The sequence below is a fragment of the Apus apus genome, chromosome 2, assembly GCF_020740795.1.
Source record: "Apus apus isolate bApuApu2 chromosome 2, bApuApu2.pri.cur, whole genome shotgun sequence".
NCBI lineage: Eukaryota > Metazoa > Chordata > Aves > Apodiformes > Apodidae > Apus > Apus apus.
This window is the reverse complement of record NC_067283.1, coordinates 290015-309268: the sequence shown is the minus strand read 5'-3', so window position 1 is coordinate 309268 and position 19254 is coordinate 290015. Positions and strand designations below refer to the sequence as shown.

The following is a 19254-nucleotide window of genomic DNA, read 5'->3' as shown; positions in this document are numbered from 1 at the left end:
ACCACCACCACCATCACTCAGGCAGGCTGGGGCAGTGACAGCCAGGGGGAGAACCAGGACTCAGGACCCTTCCCAAAGGGAAGGAGGACAGTGCTGTCCCTTCCAAGGGCTCTGGAGGAGCAGACAAGCCCCAACCCCGTGTCCCACTGACCTCCAGGCAGAAGAAGCTCGTCCTGCTCCAGCTCAGCCCCAGAGAAGCACAGCGAGGAGGGGGGCTGTCTCCAGGGGTAGGGGGCACAAGTCCCCAGGTGCCACCACAGCTGGGACGAGCCCAGCACACGTGGGGAAGACACACAGCACTGTGGGGTGGGGGCAGCTCTCCAGCCCGGTCACTTGGGCCCCAGTCACTGACCCCCAGGGAGGGATGAGGCACCAACTGGGGGTCCACTGATGCCAGGGGGTGAGGGGCTGGAGCTGCTCCTGAGAGCAGGAGCACCTGAAGGGCCACAGAAGCCCCCCCCAAAGCCAGGAGCACAGGCACTTCCCCAGCATGTCCCAGTAACCACCAGGATGAGCATAAACAGGAACAGCCCCCCAGCCTGGGGAGCCGAGGGGCAGCCCACCTCCCTGGCCAGTGGAGCAGGGGAGCCCCCTGCCCCCAACAGCAACCACAGCCAGGAGATGAACACCCCCCAGGGGACACGCTGGCCACGAGACAGATGCTCCTACAGGGGTGGGGGCAGAGATGGGCCAAAACTTGGGGTGACTGGACACCTGGCTGGTCCAGCAACCCTGAAGGCACCAGCAGGACCAAGGGTCACCGTGACCCTCCAGCCAATGGCAGCACAGGGAAGGGCCAAAGACTCAGCAAAGAAGCTGTGGCTGCACCATCCTTGGAAGTGCTCCAGGTTGGATGGGGCTTGGAGCATCTAGGTCTGGTGGGAGGTGTCCCTGCCCATGGCAGGAGGTGGGACTGGATGGGGAGCTTTAAGGTCCCTTCCCACCCAAGCTGCTCTGTGACCCTGGGCAGGTGTTGCTGCTCAGGCCCTGCCAGGAATGAGGAAGAGCAGGGAAAATCTCCCAGGCTCAGAGATCCTGCCAAGAAGGTCTCTCAGCCCAGAACCTCACCTGCTGTGTCCAGCCCTCGGGGCTGAGCACGGCCATGGGACTGGGTGGAAAAACCTGGCACAGATGCCAAGACCAAGAAAGCAGAACCTGAGGCCAGGAGAGCTGTCCGTGGGGACTGTCATCCTTCAGAGCCACTCCCAGCTTCCCACGCTGGGAAGAAGGAACTAAGTCCTCTGGCTGTGGTGGGTCTGACCCAAAGGGGTCAGAGCAGGGGGTCTGGGGTGGGGGGCAACCTGTTCCAGCACCCAGACACCCCAGCAACGTGCCAGGTCTGGTGGGGAGCCCCACGCAGTCTGCACTGGGCAGCGTGGGGCTGCCCAGCAGATCTGGCACGTTGCAGAGATCTGAATGAGGAGCTTTGGGGAAGTGTTTCTGGGACATCGTGGTAGATCTACAACTACTTCAGGTGACCTCTGGAGCTGGGCAGCAAGCAGGGCCAAAGGGTTGGCATTTCCGGGTTGTTTCCCTGGGGAAGATCTGTTCTCAAGCTACACATCACCCCACCAACAAACCCTGCAGAAGCTGCGCATCTCAGAACTGCACCTGGAATGTCCCAGGTAACCTGAGGACAACTGTGAAGCCCTGGGGGCTCCTCTGCTGGCATATGCCCCCCAAGCAAGCCCTCCAGAGGCTGCCCCACAGCAGCCAGGGCTCTGGAACCAGCTCTGAAAGGGTCTGCATTGCCTCCCCCCATGGCAGCATGCTGGGACCCACGGACAGGTTGGGGACACATGGACAGGGCTGGGGACACACGGACAGGGCTGGGGACACACGGACAGGATGGCAGCACCAGGCTGAGCTCTGCCCCTGCTCCATTCTCCCCCCTGGGGTCACCCATGCTGAGCCCCTTCCCTTTCTCTCCCCACACTGGGGTCTCAGCTGCAGGACGGGATTCCTGCAGGACCAGGGGACGGGACTGTCCCCTCACCCTCCTCCAGGGCAGCAGGGCTGGTCTTGCCCACCCCCTAAAAAAAGTCTTGGGGTGAGGTGAGGGAAGGCAAAGCAGAGCAGTGCGGATGAGTCCCTGCCCCACTGAGGGGATCAGCAGGGGGACACCAGCCCCCCAGCCCCTCTCACCTGAACCAGGCAGTAGCCCAGCAGCCGCAGGTGCCGGTCCCGCATGGCCCGCGAGCCCACCAGGATGTCGGAGTTCTGGCAGTAGTGCCACTTGTCATTGACCGACAGGACCACCCTGGGGGGGACAGAGTGGGGGGCAGCGTCACCCCCGCGGCCGGGGCAGGAGGAGGCGGTGCTGGCCGGGAAGGGGGGCTGCTCCCTACCTCTGGATCTCCTCGGCTCCCTGCGGCGCCTCGCCCGGCCCTCGCGGGGGGCTGGGCCGGCGCGGGGAGGACGGGGGGCAGGGGTCCTGGCTGGGCGGGGGGCTCCGCTCCTCCGCTCCCTCCTGGGGCTGCTCCCCCTGGAAGCGGCTGCGGTCGTGGCCGGGGCAGCCGGCAGGAGCTGCCTCCTCCTCCTCCTCGAGGATCTTCCCGATGGGGAACTGGAAGAGGGTGGCAGCCGAGGTGCCCCTGGGCGAGCAGGCGGGGGTGGCCGGCTGGGCCGAGAGGCACTCGGAGGGGCTGCTGAGGCTGGAGCTGCCCTGGCTCTCCAGGGAAGACTCTTTGCTCAGGCTGCAGTAATAGTCCGAGGGGGGCTGGTAGCAGGGACCCCCCGGGGCCGGGCAGAGCGCGGGCAGGAACCGCCCGGCCAGGCTGTTCTCCCGGGGGCCCGGGGGGCTGCTCGGAGTCTCCGGAGCAAAGGGGGCAAAGTCCTGCAAGTCCGAGGTGAGGGCCAGGACGCTGGAGCGCAGGGAGGCGGCGGCTGGGGACCCTGTGGCGTGGGCAGAAGGGGCCTTGGCAGCCGCGGGGACCCGGGAGAGCGGCAGCACCGCGCCCGAGCGGTTGATCCACAGCAGGAAGTCTGTGGAAAGAGCAGGGATCAGCACCCAGCCTGGAGATTCCCCACAGAGGGGACATGGGCTGGGGGGGACCCTGCGTGCTCCAGGGTGGGTGGGAGAGGCTGGGCCAGCCAGCCCAGGACCCCTGAGGGAACCCCTCCCTGAGCCCCCCTGTGGCGGGGGCAGCTCAAGGAGCTCTCCAGCCCAAAGCACCAGGGGTCGGCAGTGTCACTGGGAGGGTGGTGACAAAGCGGCTGAGCCTCGTTCTGCCCCAAATAACCTCCCACTCCTGAGCCCCCAGGCAGCTGCAGGGCTTTGCTGCCCCAGAGCCCCCCACCCGGGGGTCCCAGCCCCGTACCTGTGCAGTATCCTGGGGGCAGCACCTCGTCCTGCCGGTAACACTCCTCCCCCACCAGCTGCCGCAGCGCCTCAGCCACCAGCCCCTTGTAACTGAGGGGGACAGAAGAGTCAGAGGACACAGCAGGGAGGGTCCCAGCCCCCCCAGCTCTCCAGCCCAGAGCTCCCTCTGCACAGGGACAGGGAGGCCCCAGGAGCACGGAATGAGCAGGAGGCTTTAGCCTGGGGCTCTGGTGTGTGGGCCGGGAGGGACTTGATTCAGCTCAGACAGCAGAAAAACTCCTCCCAAGATGGACACACCAGCAGCATGTTCTTCTTCCCCAAAAGGGTGGTCCAGCACTGGAACAGGCTGCCCAGGGAAGGGGTTGAGTCCCCATCCCTGGAGGGATGTGTCCTTAAGTGGCCTGGATATGGATGACGGAGGGGACTGTCCCCTCTGCTCTGCTGAGACCCCCCCTGCAGGGCTGGGGCCAGTCTGGGGTCCCCAACACATGAAGGACATGGAGAAGAAGGACATGGAGCTGCTGGAGTGAGCTGCTGGTGTCCAGCCTGGAGAAGAGGAGGCTTCAGGGAGACCTGAGAGCACCTTCCAGTGCCTGAAGGGGCTCCAGGAAAGCTGGGGAGGGGCTTGGGACAAGAGCAGGGAGGGATGGGATGAGGGGGAAGGGTTTCCAGCTGGCAGAGGGAGCTGGAGCTGAGATGTGAGGGAGAAATTCTGGGCTGTGAGGATGGGGAGACCCTGGCCCAGGTTGCCCAGGGAAGCTGTGGCTGCCCCATCCCTGGCAGTGTTGAAGGGCAGGTTGGATGGGGCTTGGAGCAGCCTGGGCTGCTGGGAGGTGTCCCTGCCCATGGCAGGGGGGTTGGGACTGGATGATGTTTAAGGTCCCTTCTCACCCAAACCAGTCTGGGGTTCCAAGCTTTACTGGTGGACTTGGCAGTGTCGGGTTTATGGCTGGACTTGATCTTTGGGGTCTTTCCCAGCCCAAATGACTCGGATTCTGCTGCTTCTCTCCAGAGCTCACATGCCCCAGCAGGGTCCAGAACAAGGTCACCAACCTGCGAGGGCCAGGCAGGGTGTTCCCAGCCCCCCGTGTCCCCCGCAGCCCCCACTGCTGACCTGTACTTTCTGTTGGCCTCGTCAGCCGTCAGGGCGTGCTCGAACATCAGGACGCGGTAGCGCGGGTCCAGGCGGGGGCCGCGGTATTCCCGGAATTCCAGCTCCACCGCCGCATCCAGCAGTGACAGGTACCGCCGGACAATCAGGGCGTAGGGGCTGCCTGTGGGGAGAGGAGGCTGCCGGACCCCCCCCAGGACACCCCTCACCCAGCCAGGGGGTCCTGTGCTCCTGGTGGGGTGCAGGTCTGTCCTGCCCATCGCTTCCAAAGCCCAGCCCAGCTCCAGGGACCCACCCCTGGGAAAGGCCCAACATACTCATGACGTTGGTGATGAAGGCTGGGGAGAAGACTTGGTGCAGGACGGTCTGGGGGAAGTGGCTGAGCTGGAACATGGACATGAGGATGTTGACGGTGGCCAGGGGCGAGCTGCCAGCCTTCTGCTCCAGGATGGCCTCCAGCTTGGGGAAGAGCTCGCCGTGGTTGGACGGGCGGTAGTTCATGCGGCTGAAGGGAAACACCAGCTTCTGGATCACCTGCGGGCAGGGCAGAGGGGTTGGGCCGGGCAGGAAGGGGGTCCCCCAGCCCCGGGGAGGCCGGTCCCAGGGGGTGAGGGCAGAGGAGGGAGGGGCCCCCCCGGGGCTGACCTTGCTGTCGAGCTGCTCGCCGCGCCGCAGCAGGAAGCTGGCGATGGTGTCGAGCAGCCGCGGCTCCCGCAGCCGGTGCCGCGCCACGTACTTGGCGATCAGCGCCATGGTGTAGGGGGTCAGGTTCTCTGCCTTCCGTGGGAGCCACTCTGTGGGGAGCACACCCGTGGGAACCCGCCCAGCCCCACAGCACCCCCAGCCCTCCCGGAGCCCCGCTGGATTCCCAGCGGCAGGTTACAGAGGCTGGGGTAGCTCCTGCCGTGGGCACAGCTGGAGCAGCTCTGCTCTGGAGACAGGCTGGGAGAGCTGGGGTGTTCAGCCTGGAGAAGAGAAGGCTCCAGGGAGACCTGAGAGCAGCTGCCAGTGCCTGAAGAGGCTCCAGGAAACCTGGGGAGAGGCTTGGGACAAGGGCAGGGAGGGATGGGAGCAGGGGAAGTGGATTAAAACTGGAGAGTGCAGAGGATGGAGCCCTGCTGCAGAAACCCCCCAAATCCTCCTCAGTGCTCAAAGGGGACCTGTGGGAGAGGTGGGGACAGACCTTCTGGTAGGGCCTGTAGCGACGGGACAAGGGGTGATGGCTTTAAACTGGTTTTAATGGCTTCAAATGCAAAGAGCAGAGGCTCAGACCAGATGTAAGGAGGAAATTTTTTGCTGGGAGGGTGGTCAGACACTGCCCCTGGCTGCACATGGCAGTGGGAGATGCCCCATCCCTGGAAACATTCAAGGCCAGGTTGGACAGGGCTCTGAGCAACCTGATCTGGCTGAAGATGTCCCTGTGGTGGGCGGCCCTTTAAGGTCCCTTCCCACTCAGACCTTCCCATGCAAACTAACCTGCTCCCAGTTCTGAGGTGGGCTCAGCCACTGGAAGGGCCATGCTGGGAACTCAGTGACAGGGTGGCCACGACACGGACCATCTCCTGCTCCAGGCTCCACTGCTGCCAGCCCTGGAGCCCAACACCCCCTCGGCAGGTGCCCTCCCAAGCCCAGATGTCCCCCAGGGCTGGGGAAGCCGCGGGACCCTCGCAGGGCAGAGCCCCTCACCTGCCATGCTGCGGATGAATCGCTCTTGGCGGTTCTCATAGAAGAGCTGGGAGCTGAAGATGGCCTCCAGGGCCTTGTTGTTGGCCTCCTGGGCACACAGGGCCAGCATCTCGTCCAGCAGGGCCAGCTCGTGCTCCCGCATGGCGCTGACCTGCCCCAGCGTGTGCCGCACCAGCCGCAGGATCTTGCGGTTGTTGATCAGCTGCTGGTCGGAGGCCGCGTGTCCCTGCAGGGCCTGCGCCCGCAGCCGGTAGTAGGAGAGGAGCAGGAAGAGGGTCTGGGGGTGCCGCTCCTTCTCCAGGTGCCGCTCCAGGCTGGTGAGGCAGGACTCCACCAGGGGGTGGGGGCTGGAGGGGTGCAGCCTCATCACGCTGCTGAACACCATGGAGACGTCCTTCTGGTTGAAGCGGCCCAGGCGGCTCCGGGACTCCTCCTCCAGCACCCGCACCAGCGGGGACTCCCCGGGGAGACCTGCGAGAGGGAGAGGTCAGGGAGGGGTCAGGGAGGGGTCAGGGAGGGGCCAGGGAGGTCCGGAGCCCCCCACTCCTCGCCACAAGGATCAATCATCCCTATCAGCACAGGCAGAAGAACAGCCGGAGGAGAAGAGGGTTTGTTGTGTCCACGATACAACCAGAGAGCAGAAAGGGAAAGAGGATGGGTTGCAAAAAAGGGTTCATTATTTTCATGGGAAAAGGGTTAGGGAAAACCTGACCAGAACTTCAGGGCATGTGCTCCCTGGAAAACATCACCTGGAGCCGTGGGGTCATTCCCACCCGCTCCACAAAGGCTCATCCCACAGGACCGTAGTTTATTTCCTAAGTCTCAAATTTCAAGCCCCCCCCGCAGGGCTGGGTCCAGCTCTCGGGTCCCCAAAACAAGGAGGACATGGAGCTATGGGAGCAACTCCAGAGGAGGCCCCGGAGATGACGGGAGGGCTGGAGCAGCTCTGCTCTGGAGCCAGGCTGGGAGAGTTGGGGTGTTGAAGGGCAGGTTGGATGGGGCTTGGAGCAACCTGGTCTGGTGGGAGGTGTCCCTGCCCGTGGCAGGAGGTGGGACTGGATGAGCTTTAAGGTCCCTTCAAACCAGTCTGGGGTTCTGTGATCAATAACACCCCTGAAAAAGCACCTCAAAAACAAGTTTTGGTTGGAAAACAAGACAGACGTCAGCACGTCACCACAACAAAAACTCTCTGTGTGTGATGGGAACTAATCCTTCCACATTCCCAGCCCTCTCCCGTGTTCTCATTTAGCTTCAAACTTGGCTTCTGGGGGAAATTCTTCCCTGCAGCCCTGGAGGTGTTATGGAAGCAGAGCCGGGCGCACCCCGCAGCTCTGGGGGGAGGCAAAGGCCATCCCGGGGTGTCAGGAGGGATTTGCTGCGGAGCGCCGGCCCCGGCGGGGGGCCCGGGCTGCCCACTGCGCTGCCCAGACCTCGGCTTCCAGAGGGCTTTGAAGCAGCAGGGGCAGCTGCTGTGCTGGAGCCTTCCTCAGGGATCCGTCAGAAGGTGTGAGTGAAGGGCTGGGCTGAGCAGTTGTTTTGTTCCCCAGAAAGGCCTCGGGAAGGGGGGCCGGGCTCCGTGAGCGTGGGGGGAGCGACCCACGGAGAACAAAGCGTGGGGCAGGGCAGGGGGGGCAGTGTCAACAAACACCTGGCGCCGGGAGCTGGAGGGGGGAGCAGGGACTGTGCCCCCACCTCGGTGGGATCCAGAGCTCCTGCATCAACCCAGAGCAGGCCTGGGTGCCTGGGGCTGCGCGGGGGGAGAGGAGCAGGGTGGGAGAGGGGCAGGGGCCAGGGGGCAGGTACCTGCTGGGATCCCATTCCCGGGGAGGATCCCCAGGGCCCTCAGGAAGGGGGAACCCTGGACACAGCCCAGAGGTGGCTGCCGGGAGCCCAAACCAGCCAGGACCTTTTCTGCCAACTCTAAATGCCTGGTGATGGGGGCTCAGGGCTCACGGGGCTGAGCCAGCACCTCCCTCCTGCACCTCCTGCTCATCCCCAGGGACTGCAACCAAGCTCCAGGGGTTCATCCCGACCCTGCTGGACACAGCTCCAGCTCCTGCCCTGCAGGCCAAGGCGCCAGGCACCGCAGCCGAGCCCCGTGCTCTGTCAGCCCCCGTGGCCCCTTTCCCAGGCGCAGCCTGACGTCCCCCCACCAGCCTGAGCCCCGGTCCTGCCCCGGCAGGTCCCGCCGTGCCCCCCAGCCCGGCCGTGCCCGGGGCTCACCCAGCGCGGCCGCCGCGTAGAGGCAGTTGACGATGCTGAAGTTGTCGAACTTGGCGCAGCCGCTGATGATGGCCTGGCAGAGGGTCTGGAACTCGGGCTGCTCCAGCACGGGGCCGGGCCCGCGGCTCTCCCCGTTCAGGCCGGGCTGCCCCTGCTGCAGGAGCTGCCCCAGCTTGTGCAGGGCGATGGGGTAGTGGCTGGCCGAGACCTTGCCCGGGTTCTGGGTGACCCAGCGCAGCACCTCCCCGACGCTGCGCGACCGCTCGATCAGCCGCTTCATGGTGAAGAAGGTGTCGTAGCTCATCTTCTCGTGGATGAAGTTCCAGCTCTTCCTCTTGCCGTGGCCGCGGGCCCTGCCGGGCTCCGGGGGCAGGGCGTGCAGCAGCCCATGGCCGTAGGGCTCCAGGGGCAGCAGCACGGCCCGCGCCTTGGCCTTGCCCGCGCAGTAGCAGGCGGGATACATCCCGGCGCCGCCGCGCTCAGCCGGGCCCCGCGGGGCCGCGGGCACGCCGGGCACACCGGGCACGCCGGGCACACCGGGCACACCGGGCACGCCGGGCCGCTCGCCCGCCCGGGTCAGAGCGCGGAGCCATGGCAGCAGGCGCAGCATGGCGGGGGCGGGGCGGCTCGGGGGGCTTCGGAGAACCGGGAGACCCTGCGGACGAGGCCGAGGTGAGGGGGGCGGGGGCCTGGGGCGGCCCGGGCCGGCGGGGAGCCCCCGGTGCAGGGACCCGCCGGTGCAGGGGACCTGCCCCGCACAGCCCCGGTCCCACCGGGACCCTCCCAGCACCGGGACCCCCGCTCTGTCCCCACCCGGTGTGCCCCGTTCCGCGCAGCCCCCTCCCCTCCCCCGGGGACACAGGCCAGCGCAGCCCCCGGGCCGGTACCGGGACGCCAGGGCCGCCCCGATCTTCCCCTTCCCGATACCAGAACCCCCGGGACTCCCCGATCTCCCCACCGCAGCACCGGACCCCCTGGGCTGCCCTGACCTCCCGCCCCCCGGTGCCAGGACCCCCGGGCCGCTCCCATCTCCCCCTCCCCATTAGCGAGGTTCCGCGGGCGGGCTGCGCCGCCCCGGGCCGCCCCCCCGGGCCCCCCCCCCGGGGTGCCCCTGCCGCCCCCGGCCCCGTCCCGGCCCTACATGGCGCTGGCGGCGCGCAGGGACCCGCCGCCGGCCCGGCCGCTCAGCACCGCCCGGACACCGAGCCCGCCATCTTCCCGACAGCCCCGGCGGGGCAGGCGGGCGCCGGCCCCGCCCCCCGAGCGGCGCACTTCCGGCGCGGGGGGAGGGCGGGGCGCCGCATGCAAATAGCAGCCGCCCGTAGGCCAATGAGCGAGCGCCTCGCGGGAAGGGCGGGGGAATGCTGCCCCGACGCATGCGCGCGGCGGCCCTGCGGAACGCCTGGCCCCAGGGCGGCGCCCTCCCGGGAAGCCCCGCCCCCTGCGCCGCGGCCCCGCCCCCAGCCCCGCCCCCTCCCGCAGCCCCGCCCCCCGCAGCGGAGCCGGGAGTCGCGATCGTTCAGTCCTTTAATCGTGACAGAGCGGCGGGGAGCGCGAGCCCCCAGCCCCGCGCCGGGACCCCCGGGAGCGGCCCCGCCCGGCACCGGGGCCCGCGGGAGCTGCCACGACGGAGCCGACCGGCCGCGGGGCACGGGAGAGGTGCGGGGAGGCCGGGCCGAACCGGACGGTCCGTGCAGCGCTGGGAGGCACCGGGAGCAGCCCCAGCCATCCCCCGCGGGAGCAGGACACACAGCCCGCACCGGAGCAGCGTGGGGGGCTGCGGGAGCTCCCACCGCGGCCAGGCACGGGCGGGCAGGGGGGACGGTCCATGCAGGGCTGGGGGGCGGCAGGACCCCCCGGTTCCCCCCGCGAGGTAGCACCGCAGTCGCTCCCGGCGCTGCCCGCCTCCTGCCGTCCCGGACAGCCAGGCGCCGGGGGCACAGTCCAGGGCGCAGTCCCGGTGCGGCAGCCGGCCCCCCGGGCGGGGCAGGGCGGTGCTATCTGCGGTACATGGTGAAGGCCATGAAGCTGAAGAGGAGCGTGAGGCCGGCCAGGAAGGTGGTGGCGGTGGCGGTGAAGACGTGGCGGTACTGGAGCTGGAAGTACCAGAGCACGGCCAGCAGCAGCAGGAACAGCGGCAGCATCAGGCTGCCCACGTTGAGGGCGGCGTGGACGGGGTCTGCGGAGGCGTGGTGCGCGGGGGCCGGGCCGGGGGCCGGGCCGTGCGGGGCGATGTGGCAGTGCAGGACGCTGTTGGGCGCCAGGTGCAGCGCCGACAGGCTCTGCGTGTCGTCCCGCAGCAGCTGCCCCTGGTAGATCAGCCGCACTTGCTGCTCCTGCCCGGGGAAATGAGCCCTGGAGGGAGGGAACGAGGCGGGAGATGTCACCCTCCGGCCAGGACAGCGTCCCCACCGTGCTCCCCCGGGAGCAGGCTGCCAACGCATCCCCCGCACCCTGCCTGCCCCCCGGTGCCATCCGCCGCCCTGGGTTACACGAGAAGCGAGGGACAGGCACCCGCACCCGGGCCACAGCGGCAGCTCCCGGCTGCTTCGCGGGGGGACGGAGCCGCCAGCGGGGCTCGGGGACACCCCCCGTGCAGCCCCTTCCGCCGGGACGGCCCCGCGAGACAACCGGCCTGCCCTGCCATGCCCCTCACCTCTTCAGGGCCCCAACGGTGTCACCGGGGCGCACCCGGGCCAGGCGCTCCGTGTCGTTGAGGAACTTCAGCCGCAGCACCATGGTGGGCTCGGCGGGGCCGCCGTCCCCCTCCCCCGGGGGATCTGCTGCGGCGGCGGGGCCAGCCCGGGGCCGCAGCCCCGCCGCCGACCCGCCGGCCCCATCGGGGGCCGCTCCAGCAGCCGCCGCCGGGGCTTTGTGCTCGGCGGGGGCCGGGGCAGCGCTCGGGGCCTCCTCCGGCAGGGCGGCGTCGGCGCGGGGCGCCGCGGCGGGCTCGGGGGCGCGGGTGGAGGCCCAGGCCAGCCCCAGCACCACGGCGGCCAGCAACAAGGCGAAGAGCACGGTCACCTCGTCGCCCACCCCTTCGATGAGCGCCATGGCGATGGCGGCGGTGCCGGCTGCCGGCCCACGGGCGCAGAGCGGGGCCCTCAGCCCGCCGGGCCGCGGGCGGCCGGAGCGGCGACCGGCCCGGGCCCCTCACCTGCCGCCATCGCGCCGCTTCCGCCCGCGCAAGGCACGGCGGGAGCTGTAGTGCAGGTCTGCGCATGCGCAGAGCAAGCGTCCGCGGGGCACGCCGGGAGTTGTAGTTCCTCCCGCCGTCAGCAGGCGAGACCTGTCGCGCCCAGGTTCTGGGGCGAAACTACAACTCCCGGCGTGCCCCGCGGCGGCGCTGTGCGGCCGCTGCCGCCGCCATTCTCTGCAGCCGTGGGGGTCCCTGGAGCGCTCCTGCAGCTCCTCAAGCTGAGCGCCTGGGGCTGCACGGGCTGGGCAGGAGAGGCTGCCGGGACAAGCCCCCGGCGTGGCATTTCAGTGCTTAAAGTGACTTGCAAGAAAAACGGGAGCAGAGTTTTTAGCGGGGCCCGCAGTGACGGAACAAGGGGGGCGGTGCAATCTAAAAAGGGGGGTGCGGGGCCTGTCAGGGAGAAACTCTGTGCTGTGAGGGTGGGGAGAGCCTGGCCCAGGCTGCCCAGGGAAGCTGTGGCTGCCCCATCCCTGGCAGTGTTGAAGGGCAGGTTGGATGGGGCTTGGAGCAGCCTGGGCTGGTGGGAGGGGTCCCTGCCCATGGCAGGGGGTGGGACTGGGTGGGCTTTGAGGTCCCTTCCCACCCCAACCAGTCTGGGGTTCTATAATTCTACGATCACTGGAGTATAAAGACCGCATGTTGCCTGAGCACCCAGAGCTGCTGCTCCCGCCAGCCTGGGCAGGCACAGGGTGGAGCAGCACGGCAGGTCACGGTCACTCTGCCCCTGGAGCGGCCCTGGACCTCCAGTGGCCACCGGGCCAGGCTGCCCAGCCCCTGGCGAGCACACTGACAGGGACAGGGAGCAGCTGGGACAGACACCGGGGAGGAGCAGGAGGGGGCTGCCCTGCCAGCCGGGGGAGGCAGGACCCACCTTCTTGTGAGCGGAATAAATCCCTGAGGGAAGGGCAGAGCACCCGCGGGGGGGACGGGCGGAGCGCGGCGAGGAGCCCGCAGAGCGGGGGGTGCAACGAGCCGCGTCTGCAGAGGGCGAGGACCAGGGGGTGGTCTCAGGGACACGGCAGCCCGGGGGGGGCTGCGTTCCCGACCAAGCAGCCGTCCCGCAGCTCCCGCCGCCCGGGCTGGATCCCCCCGGGGTGGAGAAGAGATCCCAGCCCCGCAGCTCCCCGGCTGCTGCCCCCCGAGAGCTGAGGGGCCGGGGGTGCTGGGCATCGCACCCCGGGCCGGGCGGCTGAACCTTCCTCGGGGGAAGGAGGATCCACCCGTCGCTCCGCTGTGCTGCTGCTGTCACCTCGCGGCGGCGTTTGCGGCCAGCTCCGGGGGCTGCTGGTGCTGCTGGGGCTTCCCCCGCCGCTGCGGCAGCTGGAGGAACGGAGGTTTTCTGGCTCCTCGGCCCGGGGACACCAGCAGCAGAAAACCGGGTGGGACCTTCTGAGTAACCACCTTACAGTGTCCCCGGTGGTTCCTGCCCCACACCGGCCTGTCCCCTGCCCACACCACTCCTCTGGTGGGTCCCCTCTAGCCTGGGTCCATCACAAAACCTCAACACGACCTGAAGGGGAAAAGAGAAGAACAAATCCTGATTGAAAAATCTCCCAGCCCCGGGAAGTTCCAGTTGATACCTTCAAACGTGAAGCTCTTAGAGATGCCACGGCAGAGGTTTTAGGTTGGAGTTTTCAGGCAGACAGAGCTGCCGCAGGGCAGAGGGTTCGCCCAGGGACAGCCGGGCAGGAGCTGTGGGAAAAGGGGACACAGGGAGGGGGATTCTGAGCACCCCGGGCCCGGCACGTGGTGTTTGGAGCTGGAAGGTGGGAAGAACACGCTGGAGCTGGAGGCACACGTCAGGGAGAGGGAAGGATTTCAGCAGGGGGGGTTCAGCTGAGGGGTCAGGGTCAGCGTGGGGAGCAGAGCTGCTGGAGACAAGGAACAGCAAAGGACGCAGCTGCAGACTGGGCTGGGAACAGGGCGGGGAAGATCCCCCGGGCTGTCAGGGTCTGGATGCCAGGATGCAGAAGAGGCAGCAGATCCGCAAAAGCCACGCACCGCGCAGGAAGCACGAGCAGGGTTTGCCGCTCCCAGGCTGCAGAAAATGAGCCATGTCTGAACGGAGCCGCTGGGGGGGCTGCGGCTGCTCCAACCTGACCTGCTTTATCCAGCGGTTAATCACCCTCCCCGAGAACGTCTCGAGTCTGATTTCCAGTGTGGATTTGTCTGGCTTCAGCTTCCAGAGATTGAGCCTTTTTGTATCTTTCCCGGCTCGATGAAAGAGCTGTGTAATATCTTCCTGTGAAAGTACCTCTACCGTGTCACCAGGTCACCCCCCAGTCTTCCCTTGGGGGAGCTGAGCAGATCGTGCCCTTTACCTGCCCTGCTGCACGGCCTCGAATCCCTCTGCGCGGGTCTTCTCGGAGCTCCTGGACGTTCCAATGCTCTCCTAAATGATTGTTGATGTGCAGCACAGCACAGCCCCCAGGGCTGCAGCTCCCGGGAGATACGGAGGCAGGATCAGCCCCTCCCCTGCCCGGGGCTCCTCCTGCCCCTCGGGGGTCCGGGTTGGACTTCACCTCCACCAGCTGGATCCAGTGTGATGGAAAACAGCCTGGAAATGGAGCTCCCTGGAGCCCTCGTGGGACCCTCCAGCCCCCAGGGACCCAGCAGGGATCCAAGCAGCTGTGGGCAGATCTCAGTAACTCAGGGTGTGTGTCCCGGGGTCGCGGGCCAGCACTGTCCCCTCAGCTCTGCTCCTCGTGTCCCCGCAGCCACTGCTGTCCCAGATAGACCCTCTGTGCCCCTGCAGAGACCCTGCGGGGTGACCCAAACGGGGGTCCGGGCAGGGGGCACTGGTGGGAACAGGGGACCGCAGCCCTCCCCGCGGGGCCAGGACCCCTCCCGCTACTCAGACCTGGGCCAAGGGGTGAACCCCGGGTGTTGGGCCCCGATTTGTGACCAGGTGCCTGCGGGAGCAGGAGCTGAGCTGGTCACCAGGCACCCGGGGGGCTGGGCACGGGGAGGGGCTTTTGTCAGGGGCAGGGAGGGCTGGGATGAGGGGGAAGGGTTTCCAGCTGTCAGAGGGAGCTGGAGATGGGATGTGAGGGAGAAATTCTGGGCTGTGAGGGTGGGGAGAGCCTGGCCCAGGTTGCCCAGGGAAGCTGTGGCTGCCCCATCCCTGGCAGTGTTGAAGGGCAGGTTGGATGGGGCTTGGAGCAGCCTGGGCTGCTGGGAGGTGTCCCTGCCCGTGCAGGGGGAGGACTGGATGGGCTTTAAAGTCCTTTCCTTTCAGGACCCCGAGCCAGTCTGTGACCCTGTGCTTTGGTGTCCTGGAGGTGGGTGACAGAGAGGACAGCCAGGGGAGCAGAGCCCGGGTCGCCTCTCCAGCAGGATCGGGACTGGCAGCCGCGCTGCCCCCGGCCCGGGGGCTCCATCCCCCAGATCCCTGGCCCTGGGCTCCCCGCCGGGTCGGGGCTGGTCTCGGGGCTGTTCCGGCCACCGGGGCCGCGTCCAGCGGGAGGAGCCGCTTCGCTCCGTGCGGCTCCGAGCGGGTCCCGGGGAACCCGGTGCGCGCTTTGCTCCGTGCCCGGCAGCCACGCTGAGCACAGCCCTGGGTGGGATGGATCCCTGCGCTCCCCCCCGCACCGGCTCCAGCGTGGATTAAGGAGCTGCAGCTGCTCCGGGAGAGGCAGCTGGGGGACAGTCCTTGGGAGGTGACATCTCGTGATGAACTGCCTCCCTCCCCGCCCAGCTGCCGCCCTGGCCGCGGTGCCACAGCAGAGGAAGGTCCTGGTGGGTTTGGCAGAAGGAGCCCCTGACCCCACCGGGTGTGTGAGGACGGGGAAGCCCGAGCCCACCCGGGGACGAGGGTCCTGCTCCTGGTGTCTCCCCGTGGGCCTGGCACAGACCAGCTCCCCCAGACAGAGACATCCCCGCGGAGGGGAAGCACCAGTTGTCACCACACGTGTGATCAGGTGCCCCAAGAAGCCCCAGAGCCCTGGTGAGCCCACCGGGACCCCGACTCTCCGCCCCTGGGGCCATAACACCCATCTAAGCTCAGCCCTGAGCCTGAGCTCCGACCCCAGCTCTGCTGTGATGAGCTGCTCTCCTGCCCCATGGCCTGCGGGGACCTGGGGTGACCAGCGGGTCTGCTGCTGGGGGCTTCTCTCTCACCCTGTGTCCTGGGGGGGTCGGGGGGTCTGCTGCAGGAGCTCCCCATACCCTAATCCCATGCCCTTTTGCTCCAGCCTGGAGTGCTGGACAGACCCCACATTGCTCCATCCCCTCGCTCGTGGGTGCTGAGGCACCGGAGCGGCTGGTCTGGGGGTGGGAGGCGGAGGAGAAGAGGAGAAGGAGGAGGAGGCTGAGGAGGAGGCAGCGCTCCTGTTGGCAGCCGGTCTGAGGCACTTGCGAGCAGCAGCGTGAGATGGAAGCGCCGCAGATGGAGATCAGCCTCGGAGCTGAGGAGCTGGGTTCTGAGCAGGAAATTCACCTGAAAAATTGGTTTCCATGTTCCTGTGGCCCTTGTCCACAGAGAGCGTCCATCCCCCCTATCCTGGCTTGTGTTTTCATCCCAGAAAGCCCCGGGCTCCTCTCCCCCGCAGGCTCCGTGTCCTCCCGCACTCCCCCGCGCTGGAGCCGGGCGGTGCAGCCTTTCGGTGCGCTCAACTTCTCTCACCGTTTCTCCCCCGATCTGTGAGAAGTTCCAGCTCCATCTGTTTCCTGCAGCTCCCGTGGGCTCCGCTCCCCCGATCCCGGCTGCCTTTGCCCCAGCTCTGGTTTTCCAGCTCTGGCAGCGGGGTGGGAACTGGTGCTGCAGCTCCCGGGGGGCTGGGAAAGGGGCTGGGGAAGGGGAGGGTGGGGGGCAGGGAAGGGCTGGGGGCCCTCGGGCTTCTTTCAGCTGAGAAATGAGGTGATGGCAAGGACTGCAGGTGTACTGAAATATGGAGAAAACTGATGGAAAGAGGGAGGGAATCATTGAGGAAGGAGAAGGAATCAGCTGCTGAAGCTCCAGAAAGGGAACACAAGGTCTGATGATTTTCTAAGAATAACTGAGCTCTGGAGCAGAGCAGGAGCTGTCAGAGCTGCATCACGGCGGTTTGGAAGGGCTGGTAGAATGTTCTCAGGGACCTGATCAGGTCACAGAGCCTGGCCGGGGTCAGAGGGGTGAACAAGAATGGCCCTTTGTGGCCCTTGCCAGCGCTGCTGTCCAGTGCCTGCTCCTTTGTCACTTTGTCAAGTGCTTTTCAAGGATTTTTAAAGTTAACGTGTGCATGGAAATGTGTTTGTCTTGGCCAGGCAGGATAGAGAAGGTGGGGGAGGAGCAGGGGAGCTCAGTTCCAGCCATGGCTGAGCTCTTGGTCTGCACCATTCCCGGGTGGTTTCGTGTCCCCTCTGTGGATCAGCCCCGGGCAGAGCTGCTCCGGGGGCAGCTGCAGGAGGTCTGGTGTCACAGAGATCGTGTCCTGCAGCCCCAACGCTGCTCCTTGGGCCTTTTCTTCTGTTCCAGGTCCTGGATCGTGGCCTCTTCTCCTGGGCGATGGGGCCCTTGCCCTTGGCCTTGTCCTGGGATGCAGGAGGGAGGGGTGTGGGACCGGCCAGGCCCTGGGGTCGCAGCGCCGCGTCCTCCCCGCGCCGGGATTCCTCCACCCTGAGGATGCTCTGGCAGGAAAACCTTCCGGATCCAGCACTGCAAACAGCTCCTCTGTGCCTGCGCCGTCTCCACAGCTCTTGTTCTGACAGGAGGAACCCTTCCATCTCCGTGTTTTCTCCCCAGATGTGTGTGTCTGCTGTAATTGCTGCTTCTTGAACCTTCCTGACAAGGACGCAGGCACAGATCTGTCCAGCTGAAACCCTCTCCCAGCCCCGTGGTGCTGTGGCTGGAGACAGACTCACCTCCTGCTGCTGTTCCTCCTCATGGCATCCTCCTCTGCACCCTCGGCTGCTCTGGGCCATCTGGGGGCAGTTCTGCCCCACCTTCGTGGCCCTGAGTCCTGCTCAGTGTGCACCTTCCTAGAGCAAGAGACCTTTGGCTGGGGCTACAGATTTTGTGACCAGGGATTATTTTCAGCCTGGAGAAGAGAAGGCTCCAGGGAGACCTCACAGTGGCTTTCCAGGATCTGGAGGGGGCCTACAGGAAAGCTGGGTAGGGACTTTGGGTGGGCAGGGAGGGATGGGATGAGGGGGAAGGGTTTCCAGCTGGCAGAGGGAGCTGGAGATGAGATGTGAGGGAGAAATTCTGGGCTGTGAGGGTGGGGAGAGCCTGGCCCAGGTTGCCCAGGGAAGCTGTGGCTGCCCCATCCCTGGCAGTGTTGAAGGGCAGGTTGGATGGGGCTTGGAGCAGCCTGGGCTGCTGGGAGGTGTCCCTGGCCATGCAGGGGGGGGGACTGGGTGATCTTTGAGGTCCCTTCCCAGCCAAACCAGTCTATGATTCTATGATGATTCTATGATTTTTGACTCTTTCAGTACGTGTTCCTCGAGTGGCAGCAGCTGGATCTCCCCGTGCCTGCTCCCTGGCTGCAGTTTGTCTGCTCCTTTCTGCTCAGCCTGTTCCTTCCAGTGCAAACTGGCCCTTGTTGCCGGTCCCATCACTTTCAGGGTGGTTGCAAGAGGTTCTAGGCAAAAGAGCTTAAACACAAACCACACAAAAAGTCTCTCCATGTCCCATGAATCCGCTGGGAGCGGGCGGAGGTGGGGAGGGGAGGTGCGGGCGCTGCTGGCTCCTGCTGGTTCAGCACCAGCGGCTGGGCCGGCACAGCGCCCGGTCCCGCGGCGGGGGTGGGCAGGGGGCTCACGATTCAGTCACAACCCAGGAAAACAAGTGGTGGCCACAAAACTGGTGATTTCTGTGGCCCGAGAGGGGAGGTGGGCTCTGGTGGCCGGTTGGGGAGCGCTGGGGGCACCAGCACCGTGCCAGGGACATCCCTGTGTCCCCCGGGGCGCTGATGGCGGGGGTGACAGGGTCTGGGAGGCGGCACTAACGAGCGGGTGCAGAACCAGGACGTTGCTGTGGCTGGATCAGGCCCCAGGACGGGCGGAGGCAGCTCCCGGTGCCCAGACCCGCTGTCCCGGTGCTGGCAGAGCCCGGGGGGCTGAGCTGGGTCCCAGCACGGGGCATCCACTGGGAACTGAGCCTCCAGAGCCACTCCCGGAGAATCAGGGGGTCTCTCCCTCCACCACAGCGATCACAGCCCCCTCCAAGTGCCAGGAGGACAACATCCTCCTCCCTGTGCTCTGAACCTGGGGATCCTTGACCTCCATCTCCTTCCTTCAGCCACCCATTAATGGGGCAGAGTTCCTCCTTCCAGCTCACGTCCTTACACTGACTAACTCCATGCTCAGGAAAGCTCGTTTACATGTTTTTCTGACTTGCCTTTTACCCAAAGCTCTTTCCAGCTGGGATGGTTCTGAGCAGGAGGTTGGAGCAGGGTCCCTGGAGACCACATCAGCCCATGGACACTGGCTGGGGACTGTGACATCCAGCCTGGTGACAGCTGCTCTGCTTAGCTCTGCAGTGGGAGGGTGAGATTTCTTCCTGCCATCAAAGGTCTGGGGAGGGAGCTCCTGGGCCAGTGGTTGGGCAGGGAGGAGGCTGAGGAGGCTGCAGCCCCTGCTCTCACTCCTGCTGTGGAATCACAGAACGGGTTGGCTTGGGAAAGCCCTTCAAGATCACCCAGTCCAACCCTTCCCCAGCCCTGCCAAGGCCCCCACTGCCCCATGTCCCTCAGCACCACCTCCAGGGCTTGGAAACCCCTCCAGGGATGGGGA

The 19254-nt window shown here is 66.6% G+C and overlaps 2 protein-coding genes across 2 annotated transcripts; both read right to left on the bottom strand.

Moving 5' to 3' along the window:
* Positions 1–1031: 1031 nt before the first annotated feature.
* On the bottom strand, positions 1032–9577 carry FASTK (Fas activated serine/threonine kinase). The gene is made up of 9 exons (XM_051611005.1): positions 9484–9577; positions 8343–8997; positions 6120–6590; positions 5079–5227; positions 4751–4967; positions 4437–4596; positions 3321–3412; positions 2349–2985; positions 1032–2260 (listed from the first exon to the last, which is right to left on the bottom strand). Exons 2-9 carry the CDS (start codon positions 8950–8952, stop codon positions 2110–2112), a joined length of 2487 nt encoding a protein of 828 aa, XP_051466965.1. The 5' UTR covers positions 8953–8997; positions 9484–9577; the 3' UTR covers positions 1032–2109.
* A 274-nt stretch (positions 9578–9851) lies between these two features.
* On the bottom strand, positions 9852–11520 carry TMUB1 (transmembrane and ubiquitin like domain containing 1). The gene is made up of 2 exons (XM_051611034.1): positions 10999–11520; positions 9852–10697 (listed from the first exon to the last, which is right to left on the bottom strand). Exons 1-2 carry the CDS (start codon positions 11394–11396, stop codon positions 10340–10342), a joined length of 756 nt encoding a protein of 251 aa, XP_051466994.1. The 5' UTR covers positions 11397–11520; the 3' UTR covers positions 9852–10339.
* Positions 11521–19254: the final 7734 nt, after the last annotated feature.